The following is a 25,363-nucleotide window of genomic DNA, read 5'->3' as shown; positions in this document are numbered from 1 at the left end:
TCTCAAAAACTTTTCTCCTACCCATTCTTCCTTCTTGTCCAATGACAGGCCTTGTTCTATCCTGTACCTGCCTTCACCTACATAATGACATCAACCTACATTGGGCTTGAGCTCAGGCCATCCAAACAGAAGGTTTAACAGGACAACTTTGCTGCTGCCTTCCCAATCAAGGACGATGGACGCCCTTCTCTGAGCATTGGTGGTCCTGGTGAGTGCTGCAGAAAGGCATGGTGGCCTGACTTCTCACAGGCCTACATTGGGGGATGCAGCAAGAATGAGAAGGTTTGGGTTGGGGATTTGGCTCAGTGGTACAGCGCTTGCCTAGCAAGCGCAAGGCCCTGGGTTCAGTCCCCAGCTCCGAAAAAAAGAAAAAGGAAAAAAAAAAAAAAGGATGAGAAGGTTTGGAAACTCCCACGACAACCTGCCATTGCCATATCTGAGCATGAACTCAAAGGATACATCCCACTGAATGGAGTCCAGACCAGGCAAGGTCTAACACTCAGTGACCATCCTACAGAAGCAAAAGGCCCTGCCTCATGTGGTCTAGGACATTCTGTTTTAAACAAGCCTTCTTCTGGGAGAACTCACAAACTGGGCTCCACACCACCTCTCCAGTGGGCCTTGTAAGTTTGTCAGTCATTAGAACTCTTCACTCTCCACTGTGCCCAGGGATCAGTGTACAGCAACATTCAACTATTTGCCTAAGTCAGTCCAGAGAGTTATCCCTCTCCCAAGCCCCTCCCTCCATCCATCAATCACCAAAGCATGTAGGTCTCACCTCCTATCCATCTGAGACAATGTCTGCTCTCTGGACTAGGCTGCCATCACCTCTCCTTGGCAGTGTGGAAGGGCAAGAGCTCCAAAAGTTTCCCCGTTCCTTCTGTAGGTGGCCACTGTACGCTCTCTAACACACGAACCCTGCCCCAGCAGCTCCACTGCCCTTGGAACCAAGTTCAAAGTCCTTGTCACAGGGCTGGAATGGGTGGCACCACAGCCTCACCCCAACCCCTCCTCCAGCCTTATCTCATACTCCCTTCATCTTCCTCATTCCTGAACTTACAGTGGCTGTTTTAAGGTCCTCATCCAGAGGACCCTCTTATACGCCCCCAAGTACCTGCCTCCTCTCCTAAGATCCTTGACCAGGCCAGCTAGATACTTCTGCAGAGCGCTTTGTCCCAACCAGTGCTGATCCTTGCATACTACTGAGATTTGGATGGTGTTTGTCTCTCTCCAACAGTCGTTCCACCACACTAGACTCATTATTCTCTGTGGTGATGAGGACTGAGCTGGCTGCCGGCTGAGAGTCTGCCTGAACATCTTCCATTCACCCTTCTTTGGCATCAGAGGACCTCCACTTCCCTCCTTCGTATTCAACTCTGGTGATTCACATGACTCCAGAGATCTCCTCACCCATCCTACATTCTTCAGTGACTGGGATGAGCACACGATCCTACATGGGCCAACGGGACTCGGGCCTAGCACTGTTGCTGAAATGAAGGAGTCCCACCAGAAGGTCATAATCTGGCTCTCCTGGAATCTTTACTGCCACCACTGAGGGAGTGAGCCAACACGCAAGTAGGTAGAACCAAGCAGTGGAAAGGGTACTGAACCTTGGTTGAGGTCCTGAATCTAACCTGCCATACACGAAAACTCTCCTCCATCATCCGCGATCCCCTCTGCAGGCTGTAGCTTATGGAGTGGGTTTGGGTCACTTGCAGTGGGTGAATTCTTGACGGATAGATCCCTGGTAGTTAGCACACAAGGCAACTCTGAAAGTGTCTGCTCATTCACCCAGTCACCCAACAAACATTCAGGAGCATGAAAGTGACCAGACTGCTTCAACAGAAAGAGTCACCTTGGCTGCCATTTAGAGAGATGTCTACAGGGACAGGAGTGAAATGAGGAAATGAGGGAGGTTTGCCAGAAGACCACGCAGGAGTCCCAGGAACGGAGATGATGCCTGAGAAGGGAAGCCAAGACAGAAAGAATGGACGATTCCCAACTCTAGATTCACAAAAGAACCTGTGACAGATGAGTTCCTCTCACTTTAGGCCAGTATCCCTCAGTAATTGGGCCCGTCAGTCTGGACTTCCAAATGTTTCCCTATGGGCTATAGAGTCAGCCCTGGGCAGCGCTGGGTCCATCTTGGTTCTGGGGTTGGATTCAACAGGCAGGGAGGAGAGTATGGAACCTCCCCACTCCTTCGTTTCTTCACTGCAAACAAGAATAAGGAAATGCCCTCTCCTCTCTTCTGTACTAAGTCCTCTCTATGCCCCCCACCCCACATTCTCTCCACCCTCCCTTCCCCACCAGGATGGACTGAACCCTCTGAAATTCTGAGCAAAACAAATATTTCCTCCCTTACATTGTTTCTCTCAGGTATCTGAACAGCAACTAAAATCCTAACCCTGTGTTATTGTGGGGGATGGGTGCAACAGGGTTACCCTAACCTTTCACCCACAGAAGGACAACTGAGCTGGTCCCGAGTTTGGGATACTGCCAATAAAACTTCTTTGAATTTCAAAAAATAAAGCAATGGATTTGGAATCAAAACAACAGTGCCGGACAGACTACACATTATGGCAGACGGACGGCACACTGTGTACTTGGTATCATTATTATTAATTACTTGTAGTATAGATTTCAGGAAGTAGAAATTGAACACAACACAATTCCAAAGACATTTAATGGAAAAGCTGGGTGTCTAGGCTGAAATGGCTTAAGGAGTCAATGTGGAGGACTGTAGCCAAGGAGAACAAGTGCCTGGATTCTGGGGACACTCCAAATTCCAAAGATTGGAAAGAGAAATTGGTTGTTTTCATGAGGGGATTTGAGAGAGTCAAGTCAACAGTGCCCTTTCCACAACAGTAAAGACCACGAAACCAAGGAGTGTGCTTGGGGTTCTTAGAAGAAAGGACTGTTGACCTAGAGTCACTCAAGCCCACTCTGACTCCAGCATAGGGCCAACATTTCTAGCCCTCTGAGAACCGAGAAAGTGGAGCATCCACTGACTCTGCAGGGAATAATGCTTCAAGAAAGTTCTCTGCACAGGGACCGGAAGCCCAGAAGACAAGGATAAGATGGAGTACCTTCAGAAAGAGGCCAGCAAGGAAGTCACATGTGTTTAGAGATTTCCTGATTGGTGACATAACCAAGGGTTAAAGGGGACTTAAAATTCAATAGAACTAGTGCTTTCAAAGTAGTGACAATGGCTGTCAATAGTTTCAACAGCATCCCAGGGCTGCAGAGGAAATCAAAGGGAATGGTGGGCCAGCCGAAAGGCTGAGGATGGGCTGGAGGAAGGGAGAACAAACTACTTCAGGTCTGGTATGCTGGTATGACACACAGATATGTAAATGAAATCAGTGAGGCAAAATGTTGGTGAACTGAAGTCAAGGTGTAGAACTTCAAAGAAAAGGCTAGTGTACGAATATCCCTATTATATAAAGTGCTCTGTGAATAAATGATTCAACTATAAACAGCACATCGGAAAAGAAAATGAACAAAAGGCTTGAAGAGACTACTGCCCTAAGAGGTGATTAAGTAACCAAAGGGCATGTAAATACATGTCCAGGAACTCCAGTAATCAAAGCGGTCCTATTTTTTTTTTTTTAATGGAATATAACAGGGGCTGGAGAAACGACTCAGAAGTTAAGAACGCTTGTTGCTATCACAGAAGACTTGGCTCTGTTTCCTAGCGCCCTCGCGGCAGTTCATAACCATCTGTGACTCTCGTTCTAGAAGATCCAACACACTCTCCTGACCTCTTGCATGAGACATACGTGCGGGTACATGTTCACACATGCAAGCAACACGCACGCGCGCACACACACACAGACAGACACACACACACAGAGGCACACACACGTAGAATAGAATAAATCTAAAACAATGTTTTTAATGTAACAATACACAGCAATACACAGTGCCACTGAGGCTGCAGGGAAGTAGTAATTCTCTTTTGGGAAGTAGGACTTATAGAATTAAAAATGGGAAATCTCACACTGGGGTGTGCCTAATGTGCACAAGGCAAGCCCTGAGAGAGAGAGAGAGAGAGAGAGAGAGAGAGAGAGAGAGAGAGAGAGAGAGACTGAGGGCAAAGAAGATGAGAGTTCCAACTAAGGTGGCATTAGAAGTGGGCACAGCCATCCTGAAGAGTGACTCAGCTACTGAAGCAAGAACCCTCTTTACGGGCGCACACACTTTGACCCAGAAATCCTGCTGCCCCAAATGAATTCCAACAAAATCTTTGTCAATAAATATTTATTGAGAGTCAGACAGTATACTAAGCGTGAACTGGATGCTGGGGGCTTCCACAATGCATTTCTAAGGAAATCTCAGGGTTTTCTACAGACTTAAGATGAATTGAGCACCTCACTTTCAGGGAGGACCCAGATATGCAGGTTTCCCCTATAAAGTGAAATACCCTAAATGTGGTGGTGTAGAATATCATTTGTTAGTGGGAAGCATGGATACACTCCACTGTTAAATGGGAAAAGGCGGATTTAAAAACTTCACCCAGCCTAACAGTAGGAGCAGGGGCTGTCTTTGACTCTGCCTGCCTTTGGGACCCTATTCCTCCTACTGGGTGGCCTTGTCCAGCCTTGGTGTGAGAATGTGTGCCTGGTCTTGCTGTAGCTTGTTATGCCATATTTGGTTGACGTCCCTGGGAGGGCTGCTCTTTTCTGAGGGGGAGGTGAAGGGGATGCTTCCAGTGGGGGAAGGGAGGTGGGAGGACTGGGGGAGGGCAGGGAAAAGAAACTAGAGCAGTGAATGAAATATATGAGAGAAGAGTAAGGGAAAAACCCCAAAAACCTACACAAGGAAGTAACCCTAACTTGCAAACAAGGCATATGTGTGGGAAACCCATTTCTGACTGTATACACCCCAAAATGTTAATAACACTTAACAGTGGGCACTGCAAATGGTGAACCCTGCCTTTTCCTGGTTCGTCTGTATTTAATGTTTTCTCCACAGCGCCAATTACAGGAATTATAATTCTTCAGAACAGCAGCAAAATCAACTGCACTAAGATTATAATAACAGCTTTGCTATGCCCCTGTGGTAGACATGGAGAGTCTGTCATGGGTCACCACTCATTTTCTCCACAGTTGCTTTCCTCACTGGGAACCTAATTCTCAGCAGGCTTTGTTTTGCTTTTGTTTTGATTGGTTTTTGGTTTTGGTTTTAGGGGTTTTTTTTGTTTATTTGTTTGTTTGGTTTTTGCTTTTGTTTTTGTTTTTTTCCGAGATAGGGTTTCTATTGCATTGGCTGTCTTAGAACTCACTTTGTAGACCAGGCTGGCCTCGGACAAGATCTACCTGCCTCTGCCTCCTGAGTGCTGGGATTAAAGTGAGGGCAACCACTGCCTGGCTGGGAGCCTACTTCTCGGTAAGCCTTGTGAGAGAAGGCCTGCACACATGTGCTTCTGCCATCACAGAGCAGACTGGATGCTGGTTGCATAGCATCCTGCCACATTTTACAGCCCTACAGGACCCTCAGCAGCCCTGCCTGTCCCTGGGAAGGGCAGAGAAAGTGCCAGAGCTATAAGACCTTCCCTTCTTCAGGCTGGCTCTCTGTAGATGGCACAGGAAGTGAACAGAGGACAAGTCAGCAGGGAAGGAACACCAGAAAAGGGAAGGTTTGGTGTTAAAGACCGGAGGGCTGATGTCAGGAAGCGGGACACACTAGCTAGAGGCTCCTCACCTGACGTGCAGTTCTCACTAAGGCAGACCACATCCGGTCCTAGGAGTTCCCAGGCCCCATGCACCCAAGGAAGAAAAGGAAGGCTCATGAGACATGAAGGGGCCTTCTGTAAGAGCAGGAAGGAAAAGAATCCCCAGACTTAGTGACTGCAGGACACTCCCTTCTTAGCTAGAGCCTGGGCAAGGAGAGAGGTGAGGACAGAGGGCTCCCGGACTTGCCCAGATCTCAATTCTATGAATCTGTGGGACTTCCTCACAGGAGGCCTGACAGGAAGAGGAAGGGGCGAGACGCCCCCACCCAGCTCCCAAGGAGCCCCCTCCTCTTCCCCTCAGCAATGTTCCCACTGCTATTTTTAGAACAGTCCACAGGAAGCAGAGTGTCTCTACCAGCACCCCCACACCCCCACACCCCCACCACGCTCAACACGCGGCCCAGCTCCAGGTAAAACACAGCAGCCCATTCATTCCCCTCCAGCCAGAACGTGCCTGGAATGTGTAGGCTGCTGACTAGACAATCCCCCTCCACCATCAGCCCATTACCAACAGGGCTAGCTGCTCTGTCTCCAATATGGCCCAAGTTCGGGGCCTTCCTAATGATTGTGCAATTGCTGAGAGAAAAGAGCTCTGTGTTCTAAGACCATCCAACCCCCTCTGTAGACCTTCAAGCCACCAACTACATAGCGCTGGCCAAGTTCTAGCATCTCTCCTGGTCTTGTTCTCTATGACTCAGCTTGCTAAGCTGTGCTCTCCCTGGAGGACAAAGAGGGCTTTCGGTTCCACATTCAGGTATTCTACAGTTTGACCAAAATCCCACTTACACCCTTAATGCCCCAGCCAGGAAGACCATGAGAATACTGTTTTCTTGCAATAATGGCGCCAACCCCAAGAAGGGAAGCACTAATGTATAAAAGAACCTCAATAGGAAGTATCTTTAGTTGCCTTGTCTGAGCAGTGAGTGACAGATGTCAACAGCGAAGGTGAGCCACTGGCAGCCCCTGTAAGGGTCTGCAGAACACACTGGAAACTGAAAGGGGTCAGGTCCACTGCCAACAGCAATCACAGAAAGTGAGCCTGAGGCTCTGTGGGCAAGAGGGCTGGCTGAAGATACACGGGTGCGCAAACATGCATGAAGTCAAGCAACAGTCCAGGGCACGCTGAGCACAGTGAAAGGCAGAGGGCTGGAGAGGAAACAAGTCGGAAAACAACTGAGCCTCTTCCCAGGGCAGCCTGGAGGAGGAACCTTGGGATGGGGAGGAAGTAGGAAAGGGTTTCTCACATAGGTGTCTGTAATTAGGATCCCTTCTGCTAGGAGCCAATAGGACTCATCTGTGAAATCTAAAACATCTGCCTTCTTTCCTTAAACCTGTCCCCAGAGTTCCCAGGTGCTGACTCCTGCCCAGCCTTCTTTTGGTAATTCCAGTGTCAAGAGTGTGGGCATGGGTATTCCAGGAAGAATGGCTATGGTAAGGAACCCGAGTTGGTTCCTGCTTGTTGGAGAGTGTAACTACTGTATACCAACAATGCCGATCATTATGGTCATTTCCCAGAAATCTGCACTTGGTGGACCCCGGAAACTGGAGACTACCTGTATTCAGCGTCTTCTTTTTTTTAAATAAGGAAATGGATGATCAGAAAAGTGAAGTGATTTGTTCAAGTAAGCACTAGATAAGTCACTATTCAAGACCAAAGCTTCTGAATACTCTGGTTTTCTCTGAGGCAGGGGGTTTGTTGAGAGGGGGCTCTGGGACTTAAGAGAACCAAGAAGTTATGATCAGGTTTTCTTCCCTCCGAGGATGCCTGCATGAGGATGCCTGCATAGGGTTTAACGCTGGCCAGATTGCATCAGAGATTAAGTTGAGGTGTTGGCCTGCTGGTATCTGCCAAGCTATGGAGCAAGAGCAAAACCTCTGAACCAAAACCTCAGCTCTGGTCCCAGGGCGCTAACACCAGTTTGCTCCTTCCCCTTTTTGAACCTATTTCTTCATCTCCATTATAGACTAGAAGGAGGGTCCCACCCATCAGCTGAATTCAGTCCTCTGACTGCTACAGAGTATCTCCTAAGAGCCAGTCAACAACAGAACAGAATGGGAAATAAGATATGGCCTCCTAAGGAGCTTGCAGGCTTGCGGGTGAGGTAAAACTCGCATGAGCACATGCTCTGGCAAGCACAATGGGGGTGTGTCCAAGAGGTGCTAAGCCATGACCTCCCTAGGGACTGCAGCCGTCTGGGGGACATTGAAAGTGGACAATGGTGTCCAGGAACAGCCTGCCCTCGGAAAGTCACAAGAACTTTTGGGAGGAACACCCCCACCCATGGAGCCAGGAGAGCCTGGAGTCAAGCTGTAACCATGGGATAGCCTTTCAACAAGACTGTGCCGACCCAGCCCTGTCCGTCCTTCTCTGCTGGAATGAATGGTCTGTGGATGCAAGGAAACAGTTGACCCAAAGGATTGTACCCTGTGCGCAGACATTAGCTGTGTGATCTCAGTCAAGTTTAACTTTTCAAAGACCCCAGCACCTTCTTCTACAAACTAGGTAGAGAGGGAGTCCGTTCTTAAGGGGATAGCACACCACATCAGACTCTACTGAGGATGAAAAGGGAAAGCGAAGGTGCCATGCCTGGCTCACATAGGAGTGTCTGGCCATCTAGCATTCAAAGGCTGGGGGGAGCGGGGAGGGGGAGGGGAGGTGATGGCAGCCTCTTCAGGGAGGTGATGGCAGCCTCTTCAGAGACTAGCTTGGAGCAACAAAAGGTAAGACAGAGCAAAAGCCAGGTTGTTCTCTGTTCCTAAAGAGTTAAAAGAAAAGAAAGATGGCTGCCTCAGAAGGTCAGGGCTTCAGCCTTCAGCAAGGCCGCAGTTGAGGGAGGGAGGGAGGGAGGGAGGGCGGGAGATCTGTAGGCAGTCTGAAAGGCTGTGGGGCTGGAGAAAAGAATGCTCCGCCGAGCGGGAGTGGGGGAGGGGGGGCTGAAATCTGATCCCTTCAGTTCCCAGTTACTTAGAGATCCAAGGTCTACAATCAGCAGATTAGCAAAACCCGGGCTCAGATCCTGGCAGAGGCGAGCCCTCTCCTTGGGGTTTGGGTTAAAGTCTCATCTTCTGCACCCATGCTCAGCTGTGCAGGCCTGAGCAGAGCCTAAGCTACTTTTCCCTGCCTCTGGCACCGTTCCTTTACTGCCAGGGTCCCCCACAATGGCCAATGTCCTGCTGAAAGGAAGTATGTAATCTCCAGGGCACCAGAGAGCTTGTCTCAGGAGCGCAGCTCTGCCTTTCACATCAGACCTTTGTCAAATCCTGTGGAAATGTTTGTTTGTTTGTTTGTTTGTTTGTTTGAACCTGGGCCACCACTTAGGGAAACGAATGCTCCACCAAGTGGCAAATAATGTGTCTCACTTAAGTCAGTCCCCAAAGCACACTCTTCCTCAGTGGAATGGACCAAGATGTCTGAGACACCCATAACTGCCTCCAGCCTCTCCTGGAAGCTCATGGATGGCCTTTCTTAGTTCTGTCCCTCAAAACACCTTTGCATCCACACAGGACAATAGACTGGGCCTCTCACCAGCTGTGCTGCACAGGTTAAGTCACCTAATTCCTCAGAGGCTTTCATTGTTTTGTTAGTTAAATGAGTCTGTTTAGGGGAGACAGAGCTTGGGACCCCACCACCGGCCCTCTCACAAGGTGCAGGCCCACTGTGGGGGTTCTCGCTGAACACATGCGTCCACGTGGCAAAACTGCTCGTGCCTGCACTCTGGAGAACCTTCTTGGTGCCTTAGTGTTGCCATGTGATTAGTAAGGGTTCCGATGACCGAAGTCAGAGGGGAAATTAAAATTAATAATAATAAAAATACGTGTACAAATAAGTATCACCATTCTCAGAAGGTCTGTAATTCCAGCTCCCAAAGGGCCGAAAGACTCAGGCATGACGGCTTATATGAGAAATGGGGTTCAAAGGACTCAGAGCCCAGAGACCCAGAAATGGGATCCAAGAACACGTAGGAGACTAGAAGGGGCACTTTGTATTCAGATCTCACAGATGGCCTCTCAACAATAAAGTGGTTGTGCTCCCATCCTCCCAGCTCCTGGGCCAGAGACACCACCCAAGACCATCAGCCCATCAGGAAAGAAGTCATTGTGTGCCTCTTAGCGTGATTTACGTGTCAGGGAGGAGCCCCGCCATGTTTCCCGTGATTATGACTCTCTGAGGCAACGTTGAGAACTGTTCTTCCTCTTGAATGGCTGGGATAGACTGAAGAGTGGAGGCCACCAGGTCATATTTCATCTTCTTGGGCCCATGACACCAAATGAATTGTCCCATTGATTGATGAAGCAAGATGGCCATAGTGCTGTGACACACCACAGTCACGGAGCAAGCTAGCCCAGGACCTGCCAGGAGCAAATGTTTTCTTCCCCATCAGCCAGCAGGCCTGGGAGCTTGATGGGAGAATCTATTCTACTCAGGAGGAGCTTATCAGGAGGAGAACGGCCCATCCCCAGGGATGGGTGTTACGTTCGGAGCCTCCATTTTTCTGAGTCAAGAGCTCTTACGTCTTCTGTACCCATCTGTCAGACAGAGGTTGGTCGCCGGACCCGGGTGAGACAAGACGGCTGATTCCCCACACAGGTGGTTCTCCTGTGCTTCATGAACTTACAGTCGTTAGGTGAGAGAACCAAATGAAATCAAAGCGTAGTTTGCTGTCTGCACAGACCCGGCTGCTCGGAATCACCCTGCGGGCTGATCATTGGCCGGCGGTGTGGTGCTACACATCCCTTGAACTGCGTCAATCTCTGCTCGCTGGGCTGGGCATTAGCCTGATCCCTGCGGATTCACGCCACTCCCCATGAGACCGATAACTCAGCTTGGCACACATGTCCAATGTCGGAAGGAAGAGGAACGGAAAATAAGGGACAAACTCTCTCCTGGGCCACTCTTTAGGGGTTCAGGTGGCTCTAGCAGTTAGCAAACCCCAAAGAGCACAGCATCTTCCTTAAGGTCCTTATGACGAAGGCTGGGGCCTTCTTCGGCCTTAGCTATCACTGTAGCTTTCTGTCTCTGAGCCCTCGTTACCTCTCTAGCATATGGCCCTTGTCCCTCTGATCCACAGCCTTGAGATTCTGTCCTGCTGGATCTCTACAGTTAGAAAAGGGTGAGCTACCTTGTCCAGAGCCCCATCTGGGTGGATGGGAGTGGACCCAGCTCTCATCACTGGGCGTGGGCACCTTTCACCTTGTCTCAGTGAAGATTGCTGAGCTGCATCTGGCCCTGGCCACTGGTCCCTGGCCCTTAGAAGCCCTACAGAAAGCAAAAAAGTGGGAGTTCTCAGAGTGCAAGGCCCCGGCTTCCTTCCCTTGGCACGAAAGGTAGAGCAAATACAGGCGATCTCTATGGAGCCTGGGAGCAGGGGAAATGTGAACCTTCCTTTCCCATCTTGAGAAAATTAAGCTTTACTGTTCCAGTGCTCGTGGACATCCCCAAGGCTCAACACTGGCTCAAGCTCTGGCCTGGGCAGAGGAGTCTCTAGGAGGGAGACCTCAAACCTCACACCCAGAGAGAGAGCAAGACCCAGTGGAGCACGAGGGCAGGCAAGGGTGAGCAGTCACTCTTTATCCCAGAGATTACCTTTCCAAGACCTATCATCCCAGCACCCTCTAGAACAAGTTACCATCATCCCTCACCCGAGAGGCCTGAAGGGGAGTCCTAACCAGTCTCACAGCCACTCGGGCCCCTCCTAACTGCAGTCTGATCTTGTAGACATGCACTGGAGGACTCTGTGACACCCTTCCTCAAGCCTTTCTTCCACGGCCCCCTACTGTAGGTAGGAATCCACAAAGCAATCACGGTCTATGTCCTGAATAGCATGACCTGGCTCCATTCTCCTCCTCACAAAGCTGCTGCTACACCAGCCTCCCTCTGTTCCTCAGCACACCATGCCCCCTCCTTCTTGTCTCTTCCTGTGCGTTTTCCACTGCCTGGAATGCTCTCTCCAAAGTCCTTGACTGGCTAGCTCCTTTCCAGCTCATAGACCTCACCTCGAGCTATTCCCCTTCACACCCCACACATAGCAACTAGACATAATGCCCTGTGGTGTTTCTGTACAGACTCCTGCAGTGTGTGGTCATGTTTCAGTGTGGATTTATTTAGTGCTGTCTCCCTACCGGGACAGGGAAGGCTGGGATCCTGGTGGGAGCACAGCATCCTCTAGCATACACACTAGCACAAAGGAGATGTCCCCCAGCACCCGCTGACTGAGGATGTAAATGAATCCATTTGAAATAGGAGTGGGAAGGGGAGATATCTTCCGGCAGGAATGAGTCACAGGCATTGTCTTCCATTTGAGTGCCCTCTCCCTCTTTCCTGCTGTGCCCAGGAAGGTGCCCAGGTGCCATTTAGCCTCCTGAAGGGAGCTTGCTTTGGCGTCTTCTCCATCCAGGACTTCCTGGTACCAGTCTGCACAAACCCACAGGGTCTCTCATACCACTGTTCCTCCTGTTGCCAGGTGCACACACACCCATGGGACCACTCCCTCCAGATGACCCTAGGCCCACCATCTTGGTCTTCTGTTTTGGGTCCAGTTGAGATGAGGTTACTGTGTGATAGGGGAAGCCCCAAAGTTGCCAGAAGCATAGTCCCGCCCTTGGGCTTGCTCAGCCAATCAGAGTCTGTCCTGATGAGGTAAAGCTTCTATCCTGGGTGGCATTGATGGAGGTGACTGGCCCCATCTCCTGCTGGAGAGAGCCGTAAGGGTGAAGTTTCTGTGGAACCAGACAGAACTGGAATTAGCTCGCTGTCCACTCTGATCAGGACTGCCTGAGTCCACAACCTGACCGTGTTTCTTTCTAAGACACTCAAATAGTCCCTGCCATCTCTGCGACCCATCTCTAGCTGTCCCAAAGACAGTGTCACACCTGGAAGTCACATCTGGAAGTCGTACCACCAGCAGAAAACCAAAGAGGCCTCGGCTTCCCTTCCAGGGCCCTGAAATCTGGCAGGTGGCTACTGGAATATCCGGAAACAGTCGTTAGATGCGCTTGGGTACCAGCGTCAACCTCAGTAAACAAGGATACCAATAAATTGTTGTGCACGGTCATGCTAAAAGACAACAAGGAGAGTCACAGCAGGTTGTTCACTGGGGACCTCCTGCATGCCACAGCGCCCTGCACACCCCCAGTTCTCCCAATGTCACATGTCTGTGCAGTCACCTCCAACTACCTGTTGCCATCTCTGTCCCCATCACCAGCCTGCGATCACAAAGGAGAGACCATGATGAATTCCTCCATAAAGCCCATGGAGCCCAGGATCCATCTGAGAACGGGGTTGGGCCCTCAGGGCCCCGAGGGCTTAAACAAGACTACTCTGCTCAGAAGGTTCTGGAGCCCAGCCCAGAAGCACCTGCCTGAGTGGCCAGTCAGTGGGAGATTCACTGCTAACCCTGAATGGATAGTCAGGGCTCCCATGGACAACGGCCGCAGGTGTGACCTCCATTACTTGATCACCATCCCAGTGCCCTCATCATCCAGTTAGGAGTCTATAAGGACCAGGATGGGGTGTCATTCATCTCTGTAACCCCAAAGAATCTAAAGCAGCATCAGACATGGAGGACACATCCATCATGTGTACCTGATCAAATAATCAAAACCATATAGATTGGCCAGTCCCTGGAGGTTTGAGCCTCACTGGCCACAGCAGGGACCAGCTCTGAGCAAATCTAATGAGAAGCAGCATCACAGTAAAGCTGGGTGTATGGTACAGGGAGCCTGGTCCACATTATCAAAGGCAGAAGAAAGGAGGGTACCCCGCAGGGACATATAATGAATAAAGAAAAGGCAGAGTTCTAAAGGGGAAGTCTGGGTGCTGAGCAGGAGAGAGAAGCTGGGATGGGACAGGAGGCAGACCATCTGTTCCCACAGAAGAGAACCTACTGAGCGCTGAGGGCGAATTTGGCTGATAGAACACTTCCTTGGCACGCATAAAGCCCTGGGTTCAATTCCCAGACCTGGATAAACTGAGTATAGGGGTTGGCATCTGTAATTCTAGGACTTGAGAGGTTGAGGCAGGAGTGATCCAAAGTTCAAGGTCATCCTCAGCTACATATGGAGTTTGAGGCCAGCCTGGGCTACATGCAACCCCATCTCAAAAGGGTGAAGGTGGAGGCTGGAGAAGATGGCTTGGTAGACAATGTGCTTGCTTCACACGCATGGGTGTCTGAGTTTGGGAACCCAGCAGCCATGTGAAACGCCAAGTACGGTGTCACATTCCTGTGATCCCACTGGTAGGCAGGCCAGAACAGGCAGGTCCTTGGAGTGCTGGTGAGCCAGCCTAGTGTAATCAGATCTCCAGTTCCAGTGAGAAACCCTAGCTCGAAAAACTAAGGCGAAAAGCAACTGAAGAAGACATCTAATGTGACCCCTGACCTGCACACAAAGACACCCACGGATAAACAATGGACACACACACATGCACACACATACCACTGTTAGCATCTCTATGTTACCAAGAGCCACCGACCTGTTCCTCCCTTCCCACATATGTCACTGAAAGTTGGGCAGAACTCTCCAGAGTGTATTTTTCTAAGAGAGGTGGCCAGCCCCCAGTCCCTGGGCTCTTAGGATCACAGAGTAGAAGGGACCAAGCAGGTGACAGTTGGGAGTGGTTGCCATAGGTTGTACTGTGGGTAGTGCCACACGCACCTGACTGCTGCTCTCTACACACACCTTCTCCATCCCCGGGTCCTCTGAGAAGCATCGCCGGCCTTTCTGAGGTCAAACTGTAATGAGTCAGCACCATGATGGCGGGGAGCAGGGGCTGTGGTAGGACGCAGGAGCGGGTGTCTGACTGTTGCTCTGTAAGCCTTTCTGTCTCTGGAGAGGTTTTGGAATAGGGAAGTTGCCTAACTAAACATTGTGTCAGTTCCACCGCAGGCAGAGTATTCAGAGAGAGAACACGGGAGAGGAAAGACATGGCACCCCAGCACCGTTCCAGCGGAACCATCATGCCTAGAAGTAAGAATCGGCTTCCCAGACCCACTTGGCTTTCCTGCTCCTCCCCTGGAGGACAGTATCTTTCATGGACAGGCTTGGCGGAAGCCATCCCTCAGAAAGGACATTCGCAGTCACCCTGAGGCTGAGTACTGAGTGGGCCCAGTCATTAAAGTTTTCAAAGCATGTCTGGACTGCTAGAGGGCTGGACAGGATCAGATTTACCAGAACTTCTTTCAAGAAGCATTCTGTAAGTGACTCATGAAATTCATTGTTAAAATTCCTTAAGTGGGTATGGTGGAGGTGTGGCTGGGTAGGGTTGAGAAGCAACGTATACACACAACACACACACACACACACACACATACACCTGGAGGGAGCTGCCTCACAAAAGTCACAGTGGCTCAGTAAGTGCTTCCCCAGGAGAGTGGAGATGTGTAAGTCTGGGCAGGTCTCAGCCACAGAAACACCTCCAAAGCTACTTTAGCACCAGACTCTCCTCTACCTGCCTGTGCCCCGGCTATGGCCGCTCCTCTAATAGCACGCTCACGGCACCGGTGTGACAAGGTATCCAGACTGTTGCCCACCCGGGATGTCCATGTATTAGGGTGAGTCAGGGACTGGAACCTTCTCAGGGTCAATCAACTAAGTCCATTGCTGTGCAGGGCCCAGACCTCTCTGAAATACAGCGTGCCTTTAGGTGAGCCTGTGCTAGCGAGTCTCCAAGGTGGGGGTTGAGGGGCCAATGCTCTCCAGAGCCACAAGATCCTGGAGTCAAAGCCCAAAGCACTCTTCCCCCTCAGAGGAGGGAACAAAGCTTATGGAATAGTAACATGGGTGCTAGCTCTGTGTGTGTGTGTGTGTGTGTGTGTGTGTGTGTGTGTGTGTGTGTGTGTGTGTGTGTTTATCCTAAGGGCTGTCCCACTGAAACGGTAAGTGGCCCAAATTCTGACTGCAGCCAGCACAGATCCATAGGGGTCAGGTAGCCGACTCTGACAATGAGGACCAGCCAGTGCCATCTGAATAAGGCTGGGGGAACAGTGTATTTCAACTTAGTGTTTGTTGAATGAGCGCCTGCTACATACTTGGTGCTATACCATGAACTGTATATGCTCCCCATTTAATGCTCACAGTGACCACCTTTTCTTCCCCCAGCCCTGCTCACAGTGACCCTTAAGGGACTACTGATAGAGCCATCAAAGCATGGGGCCATAGGGGGACACGCCACAGTTACAATGGCCATCAGCAGCAGTGTGTGACTCAGTCTCTTCCCTTAAAACAAGACACCTTTCAAAGCCTAGGCTGGTGTAGTTCTCTGACCCTCACTCGCTGGCCAGTTGGCTGGAGAATGGCTGTCCATTTCTGCAAGAGGCTGTCAGTACCACTTCCCTGTGCTTACTGCCCCCATCCGCAAGCCAGGGGCACATGGCTCAGTAGCCTGAACACATCAAATACCAACGAGGCCCACAAGTTGGCGAGTCCAAGCCTCTCTCATTTCCTCTTCCCCGAGAGCTGGTAGAGCTACCACCCAGGCGGCTTCTGCAGCCTCCACCCCAAATACCAATCGGCCAGCGTTTATAGTAAGAAAAGACACCTGAATGGCTCACAACAGGCAAACAATGGTGCTGGGGCCTTGTGGCCGGCATCTGAGTATCAAAGGAGAAGCTGTTGTCTGGCTCCCATCTCATCTACTCCCCTGGTACAGAGATGTACTGGTCCCAGTTCAACCTTCACTTGCCATCTTCAATCTCCCTGATATTCCAGATGGCCAGCCCCAGGCCTCTACAATCCAAAGTCTGTTCCACCTGGCTCCGGCAAGCGTCAAACTACCGAGTCCTACCACAAACCTCCCCTCGATCATGTCTGCTTTGGGCTAGTGTTAACAGTAGTGTTGCCACTGGATACAGCCTATCCAACAGTGGAGGGGGCAGTTAAACCTTGCCATGGGCAAACCAAAGAGGGGAGCTGAAAATTGATGGGCCATGCTCAATTCGGCTGCGGCTTCCCCTGCAAGCAAGGCCAAACCCATTCCCAGACCCATAGAAAACCCTGAGAAGGGACATTCAAACACAGACACTTTGCCAAGCCCACTGCCCAGGTCCAGGGACTAAGCTCAGGATGGCTCCCAGCTCAGATCCAAGGCTAGGCTAGGCTAGCAGAGGGGGAAAGGTGGAAGCCAGGGCTGCAACCGCGGGCAGAGTCCTTACCTTCCTCTCCGTAGGTGTTGCAGCCAGCTGTTGCTGCTTGGCGATGTTCTCCGACAGGCACCAGCACACTCTCTTCTTCTGCTCCTGCGAGTGAGCCTCCAAAGTGAATAAGCACTCTGCCTTCTGACGTCAGGGAGAATAGAGAAAGGAATGGGTGGTCAGGGCTGCTCCCTGACCCAAGGGGCTCCAAGGGCCCAAGCCCATCCCCTAGGCTCCAGAGGGCGAGGCTGCAGTAGGGGTGGAAGCATCAGCTAAGAACAACAAATGCACACCAGTCCCTGGTGACCTCGAGGCAGTCAGAGCAGCGGGGAGGTGGAGCCATCAGGGAGCCATGGGGCCACCATTTGGGTAGGGAAGGGAGGCAGTGGCTCTCTACACAGTGGAAGTCTGTGGAGAGCTACAGGACAGAGGGTGAGGTCACCCTTGGAGCAGGCAGCACAAGGCAACTGCTGGGGATCACGTGAGGAAGGCAAAGGACCAAGCCTTTGAGCTGGCATTCCCCGTGGATACAGGACTCTCCCTCCAGACCATGGAACCCCCATCTCTCACGGCACCCTCTTCAGATTACAGGCCAAGGTTAGCTGAGCTAAGGATGGACATAGGGGCAGAACTGGAGTCCCTGGCCAAAGTGTAGTATGGGTCCCCCTACAGCCCTAACACTACCCAGCACCTGAGCTGGGTCTCTCATTAGCTACTCTGCAATATCAGTCTGGCCACCATTTGAATCTCGCTGATGGCAAACACGTAGAAGGCCCTCTTCATCTGGGCCTGACACAGTGGGGAGGCTTGGTGAGCTCTGACTGCCTGGAAAAACTTCCATGATGACAACAGGCTCAAGGCAGCTTTGCTACTGCACCAGACAGTCAGCCCTGAAGTGGTCAGGACATTCATGCAGCCAGCAGGATGGGGCAAGCCCAAGACCACAGCTCTCCCCCTCCCCAATCTCCACCAGGTACTGGGACCAGAAGATGACAAGTTTTTCTTCACCCCGCTGGTGATGATACTCAGCTAAAGAGCTAAGAGCGTGAGCTGGGGCAGGAAGACTGTGTATTGGCCCAGTCTCTCCGTTTTGCAGACCTGGTTTGAATGCCAGCTTTGCCACTTCCTAGCTGCCAACCTCTAGAAAGCCAGAAGCTTTCTATAAAATAGTGTCACAGCGTCCACCCTGGAGCTATAAAGCAATAAGGACTGCCACGGGCCTCAACACACAGTAGTACCATTATTTCTCAGCATCCAAACCTCAGAGATGCAGCCCTTCAGGGCGGGACACCTCCCATGCTATGTCCCCAGAGTGCTTGCTCTCCTCTCATGCAGCAAAACATTCGAGAAGCTTTCTTCCTAAAAGCATGAGGGAGAGGTGGCTGAGAGGATGAGCTGCAGCAAGCCCACGCTTCCACTTAAAGGCAGGTCCCTCCACTCCTAACAGCTGCTGGGCAAACAGAGCCTCGAGATTCCCCAGGGGTAATCCCAGTGAGCAGTGTGCCCTCTGCTTCCTGTAGTCTGTGTTCCCCTGTGGGTGGGATAGACCGAGAAGGTCCTTTCCAGCTTGGAAATGTCATTGCTTTATAAACACAGCCCAGCCTGAGCCTCCAGCCCTGCTCTTACCTCACTATGTGGGCTTCTGAATATCCTCCACTGAATTGATCAACTTTTAATCTATTCTGTCATCTGTTAGCTCATTCTGATCTAGGCAACCTCACAAAGAAGCAAAGAAGGCATGGATTCTCAATTCTCCTTATTGTAGTGACAGGGATCAAACCCAAGTTTGCGTGCATGATAGGCAAGTGCTCTATTCCCAGCTCTTGATTTAAAAAAAAAATTTATTTGTTTTATGTATATGAGTATGCTATCACTGATACACCAGAAGAGAGCATCGGATCCCATTACAGATGGTTGTCAACCACTGTGTGGTTGCTGGGAATTGAACTTATGACCCTTGGAAGAGCACCCAGTGCTCTTAACTGCTGAGCCATCTCTCCAGCCCCCCAGCCCTTGAATTTTTTTTTCTTTTTTGAGACAGGATCTCTTGCTCACTGTGCAGTCCAGGCTGCCCAGGAACACACGATCCTCCTGCTACCTCTGAGCGATAAACATGTACTACCATGCCTAGTTGGGGTGTGGATGGTTATTCCCCTTTAGGAAAGGGGAAAACCAACGTTCAGAGTGGCCAAGGACTTCTCTGAGTCTGAAGCCAATGAATCAGGGAAAAACACTGAACCAAGGAGGGGCTACCTGCTGTGATTTCATCTCTGAGCTCTTGGAGAGCTCTGGGAGAGCTGTGGGAGACACCATCTCCTGTGAGACTTCTACACCCCTTTGCTGGCAGGACTGCTGTGTCCCGAGCCTGGAGGCCACGGGCCTGTCATGCCATCAAAAGGAATTGTTTGTAGGTCAGAGAGCTTTCTAGCGGTGATGGTCACTAGCACCTCTTTGTACAGCTGTTTACTGCTCCAACATGGCAATGCTCTCCCTACAAAGGCACAAGGAAGCTTCTCCAAACAGCCAGCTTCCCTATCCCCTAATCCTGGATTGACCTCCACAGCACCAAGCTTTTTACCAGCCATCCCTTGGTTCCTTCCAACGGCCTTACAAGGGAGTGGCTGTGGTCATTCTATTTTCCTGATCCTCTCAAAAACTACTTCCCAAGAAGAGCTGAGGCTCTCACCTGAGGCTGCCACCAGGCCATCTGTACTATTACACAGAAGTCACACAGCAGTCAGCAACTGAGCCCAGAGCCTTCCATGGAATCTCCTTTGGAGAGTGGTGGTCCAGGATCAGGGATGGTGACCTGTCAGTTTCAGCAGCAGAAGGCAAGACTGCATCTGACAGCTTGAAACTAAAACCTGCCTCAAGGCTTGAGAACCTAGAAGACTCCCTCAGTACCCGGGACCTAACCCCGGATGGGCGCTGTCTTAGATAGACAAACATTTTTAGGAGGAGCCTGAGTTTCCAAGACTGGCTTACCTGAGAGAGAGAGAGAGAGAGAGAGAGAGAGAGAGAGAGAGAGAGAGAGAGAGAGAGCGCCAGCTCCCTGGAGAGAGGCTAAATCCCTACCTGCCCAAATCTGTCCAAACTGTGAGTCCTCATTGCCTGCCCAGCTGGCCCCACATGTGAACCGTCTGTCATAGTTCTGTGTGCGCTCCAAATGACCCACTTAGTCACTTCCAACTCTGACCTGCTCAATGGCATCAACAGCAGGTCAAGGCTGTATGTAAGCCATCCTAAAAGGACCTTCATGCTGTCCGCTCAAAGGCACTGCCTTCTGGCTGTGGGGTGCTTGACCATGCACAGGCTTCTTGGTTGCATAAACCTGAGCCCACGGCACTAAGTGAGGGAGCCGGTACTTGACTGTGACCTCAAATCCAACCAGACGCAGAGCTCCTCTTGGCCTCTTTAAAACCTAACTTCCTTGCTCCTGGATTAATTTTATCTTCATAAAACCCCAAACAGCTTCTGCAGTAACAGAAGCCTGTTCACTTGCCATGACAAGCGTGCTCCATCTCATTCTCTTCCGATGAACTGAGGAGGCAGGGAGGCACAAAGACCTTGCTACCACCATTTCTTCCTATGAGATCACTAAGGAGACGCTGACTGAGGCCGGAACCTGTGATCTTGTCGGGTCTGTATAACCATGTAGCCATGTTACTCGGGAAGTGAGATAGTCCACCTGGGCAGTCCTTTTAAAAGATGAGTGAAACTCCTACTGGAGGGTAAATGAATGTGACAAGCCCTTCTCCCTGCTCTAATCTAATGACCAGTTAGCTGCCACTCACTGAGCATGCTCAGAGCTGGGCTCAGGGCTAAGTGTTTTAGGTGCATTGTTTTACTGAAGCTCACTCCAGCTCTTCAAGTAAGATCCTACTGCCTGTGTCAGGAATATGTCACCTGCCCCTGCTCCCTCAAGGAATGGCAGAGCCAAAATGCAAATCTATGTCCTCCTCATTACCAGTCAGCCCCACATTATGAGAGAGAGAGAGAGAGAGAGAGAGAGAGAGAGAGAGAGAGAGAGAGACTTCCAAACAATGTGCCCCATGCTCTGAAGCCAGCTGTGGACTGCATCTGTCCCAGATTTGCAAGGACAGAGGGACACCTGTCCTTGGGATTAAGACTGCTCAGAGCAGGCCAGGAATTGCAGTGGGTCACACCTTCAATCCCAGCACTCTGCAGAAACCAGCCTGGTCTACAGAGCGAGTTCTAGGACAGCCAGGCTACACAGAGAAATCCTGTCTCGAAAAACAAACAAGACTGCTTAGAGTGATCCTACCCAGAACCGACCTGCTGTGGCCCCTACCCACCCAGAGCAGTTGTGGCTTTCTGAATGCAGAGGTGGGGGAACCCTCTCCAAACCTCAAATCCTCCCCAGGTTTCTTCTTGGGATGCCACTTGCATATCAGGCAATGAAAAAATAAACTATTCAGTAAAGATTCTAAGATTTGGTTGGGGATCTCCATGGGACCCAACACCACTTATGTCACCCTGTCAAGAATGCTCAGGGCTATGAACAAGCAAGCAGTGTGGTCTTCCTGGCACCACGTGCTTACCCTTCATTAGTAGCAACCCATTAAGATGAGAGGCTCCCAGCTGCACTCTCCTGTTCTCTCTGGATCACCGTGTGTTTTCCGGAAATTCAAGACCTCGGATCAATAGCCCTTTGCCAATCTTTAGAGGACTAGAAAGAAGGTCTTAGGTGCAATGGCAGAAGGGCTTTTCTCCAGGAAGACAAAACACCAGCCTGGCAGGAAGCTCTCTTGCTGTTAGAGAGCCTGGAGATCCGGTTTGGAAGTTGATGGAGCATGTGGGAAACCAGAGGGCGCCCAACCCTGTCCCCACAACTCCCTGCTATGCTTCACTCACTTGGCTTTGTAGAACCAAACACCCCCCAGTGCTGAAGGGAGTTTACCAGCCACCCCTGTGTCCAGGCTAGGTTGTGGGTGACACGGGGGGAGGACCTCCACTGTCACGGCCTACAGGTCTACTTTACTGAATCCCCAGTTCTACTATGACATCTTCTACTGCCTCTTGGCAAACTCTCAGCATATCCCCCCTAAAGTGAGGTTCTCAGCAAACTTTCTGGTTCCTGGTATCTGTTCAAAGATGTATACCTCGTATCTTAGCTGGAACTGAAGGAATGCTTTTCAATCCCAAAGGACACAAATTCCTTCTCAGAGGCATATTCCTCTCAGCCAGCCCTTTAGGTCATTCCCCATCCACATAGACAGGCTCCCAGGATGGCTGGCAAGACACAGGACAGCAAAGGGCAGGCTTGGAGAGATGCCACATGTCAGCCGAACAAGGCTGGGGATAGAAAACCACACTGGGGTCTGGAAAGAGTTTGGATGACTCTGTGTCTCTCAAATTCTCCGTCACCCAGGACCTCTCTGGTTAAAGCCCGTGTTTACCTACCAAACCACATCTAGCATAAAGCTGTGTGCTTGGTTTTGCTCCTGAAAGGTACAGCTCTCTAGGCCTAGTCAGAGATCACCAAGAGTATCAGTCACTCTTGTAAGCATCACCCTGAGCCAAACACAGATGCATGGTGCTCGCTTCAGCCTGCATTGTCTGGGCCTTTGAAGCACTGACAAGCCTTAGCAGGAGGGGTAGTGGGTGGTACTTCCTGGAAAAAGAGGATTAAAGAGGCAGGCGTGGGAGCTGGACAACCTCCAGAAGGAGGGCTACTAAATAAATAAACAGGGCGGTGTGCAGCTGTTGGGCCACGCCCTCAGGACACTTAAGGGTGCGGAGGTGCCAAACAGGGTACCTCAGGGGCCACCCCGAAAACCATCTGTTTAGCTGTCCTCTCCCACAGACATAAGACCAGGGTCAGGTGCGTTCTACAGAGCAAGAAACAGCCCGATTTTTGCCTTGGGTCACTGCAAGATTATATGGAGGCCAACCTCAAGTGTGGTTTCCTCCAGTACCGGGTCACACCTTATTCTCCTCCGGTTCAGAGAGAGGGACTCACCTCTGCCAGGTACAGCACACAGAATTTCAAGTCTTCTGAAGAACCTTTGATAAGAACAGAAAAGAAGGCTCGAGTTAGGATTGGCAACGACGTCAAAGCCTCGCTGGGCACAGCAGCTCTCTCACCCAGGAGGCTCTATGCGGTGCTTCCCGGAACAAGAGGGAGGAGAGGGCAGGTGTGGGAGCAGAACACTGTACAGCACAACTCACTAACTTGCCAGTCCTGCAGTTTTTCTTTTGCCTGCAGGTAGGCCTGACCCAGGGAATGCTGGCACCACACCCCCAGAAAGGAGACCCTCTGATGGCCAGATTTGGGGAGCTGTGTGCATCCCAGAAAGCCCCCTCTGCCCCAGAATCCTTGTGTTGGGCACAGAGGCAGCACCCTTCTACTAAAATCTAAATCTTCTACCCAATCTACTGTCTTTGCCACTTTGAAATTCAACATGAAGTCATTTGATTCAAGTGGGCCTTGCTCCTCACTAAGGGAAGTGCAGGTCAAGGAGGGACAGCTTCTTCAACCCTATCTCCATGCATACTGGGAGACAACTTTTCAATGTGGCAACACTCTCTGAGGGTCTCACCTGGATTCAGGAGTGCAAACTGAACCAGTTACAACTGGAAATAAACAGGGAGGAACAGTGGGCTCTTCCCCTCCCTTCTTGGGAAGAGTTTTACTGAGAGAGAACTCCAAATGGAAAGGAAGACAACTCTGGGAGGTGGGTCCAGCATGGCCAAAGGCATGGAGATGGAGATACAGAAAAGCACCAGCACCTCACCAGGACACCTGCCCTGCTCACTTCAGCCTCTCCTCGGGACTTGGCCATCACACTCTCCATGAAGCACTCACCTGGACACAGGCCTGGGAGGATTGGAAATTCCCTGCACTTTCGGCCGTTGGTCTTACCCAGCAGGGTGTCACTTTGGGGGAAGGTAACTAACCAACACGTGTAACAGCAAGTACTTGAGTGTCGGACCCAGGAGTACCAAGGTGATTTGAGCCAACTGCTGCCCCAGGTGCCTCCGACAGTCAGCTCAAAGCTTCAGGGTAGCTCTGTGGAAGAGTACCTGCTTCTGTATTTATTCTTGACAACAAGCAGGGAGGCAGGGCTCCCAGCATCCATGGCTTGTGGCTCATGTGAGAACACAGGACCCAGGGATGAAATCACTCGACCAGGCAGTAAAGAGGAAATGTAGCCCTCGCTACAGCCCACACTCCACCTCTACACAGCATGCTTCTTAAACGCCAAGCTCCAGTAGGACTCCCTTCAATGCATACTTAAGGCCAAGGAACTATCAAACCAAACAGGGTCTGTCACAAAGAGAAGGTTTTACCTACAAGGTAACACCATGGACTACGCATCAAGCCAAGCTCTAAATACATAGGGAGTAGAGGCCTAACCAGGGGAAGCCAGGTCTCCTCAAGCAAGAGAGTGGACACTTCCCAAAGGGCCACCAGGCAGAGCCGGAACACAATGTTCCCTAATAAATGGGAGTCCACTCTGGACTTGGACTAAGTCTGTTCCCCACCTGGCAATGGGTTGAAGAGGGAGAGAGCCCTACCTCAGATATCTGTAGTGTTTAAGAAAATGGATCCCGATGCCTCTGTGGATTCCTTGTGTGGCTGAGATGGAGACAAGGGGAGGAGTTTATTTTGCTAAGAAAACATATCGAGGGGCTGGAGACGTGGCTCAGCAGTTCAGAGTACTGGCTGCTCTTCCAGAGGACCTGGGTTCAATTCCCAACACCCACACGGCAGATTGCAACTGTCTATAACTCCAGTTCCAGAGGATCCAACACCCTCGCACAGACATACCAATGCACATAAAATACCAAGACACATAAAGTAAAAATAAATTATTTTTAAAGAAAACACACTGAAGTGTTTCCTAGCAGACCCTAGTCTAAGGGGGAGCCACTGCAACTCACCTAAGAAAGTAATAAAAAAAATTTGGGTTTGGGGAGCAAGCAGTAAGGAGAGCAGAGGCTCTAAAAGTACAGAGCGGGATTGAGAGATGAGAGACTTGGGGAGACGGGAGCTGAGATTGGGGAAACGCACTCTCAGACAGTCCTACTGTCAGGAAGCCATTGACGAATGACAAGCTCTCTGTGCTTTGACACCAGGCCTGCCCCCTCCAACCTTGCTGGATTGCTACAAACTCTCCCTGGCATCTGTTCCCCATCACAGCCTTGTGTTGGCAGCAGTGTGACAGCCCGATGGAAGGGCTTAGCATGATTCAGAGCCTCATAGAAGAAGGACAACATGGGGGAGCTGAGGGAGGCAGGGAGGACTGCCTGGAGCTGAGGAGGGCAGGGAGGACTGCCTGGAGCTGAGGAGGGCAGGGAGGACTGCCTGGAGCTGAGGGAGCCAGGGAGGACTACCTGGAGCTGAGGAGGGCAGGGAGGACTGCCTGGAGCTGAGGAGGGCAGGGAGGACTGCCTGGAGCTGAGGGAGGCAGGGAGGACTACCTGGAGCTCTGGAGAAGACTGCAGAGAGAAGCTCTGCCCTGCTGGAAGAGAG

The 25,363-nt window shown here is 51.0% G+C and overlaps 1 protein-coding gene across 15 annotated transcripts in view; it reads right to left on the bottom strand.

Moving 5' to 3' along the window:
• Rgs3 (regulator of G-protein signaling 3) overlaps nt 1-25,363 on the bottom strand; it is a 139,669-nt gene that overhangs the window by 33,864 nt on the left and 80,442 nt on the right. For 6 of the 15 annotated variants that reach the window (XM_087550850.1, NM_001429681.1, NM_019340.2 and 3 more), the window contains 2 exon segments: nt 22,847-22,890; nt 16,885-17,007 (listed from right to left, as the gene is read on the bottom strand). In XM_087550850.1, the coding sequence (XP_087406976.1) occupies nt 16,885-17,007; nt 22,847-22,890 (167 nt within the window). 15 annotated transcript variants of the gene reach the window in all.

The sequence above is a fragment of the Rattus norvegicus genome, chromosome 5, assembly GCF_021556685.1.
Source record: "Rattus norvegicus strain SHRSP/BbbUtx chromosome 5, alternate assembly SHRSP_T2T, whole genome shotgun sequence".
NCBI lineage: Eukaryota > Metazoa > Chordata > Mammalia > Rodentia > Muridae > Rattus > Rattus norvegicus.
Note: the sequence above shows the minus strand (reverse complement) of the source record. Positions and strands in the feature narration are given on the sequence as shown.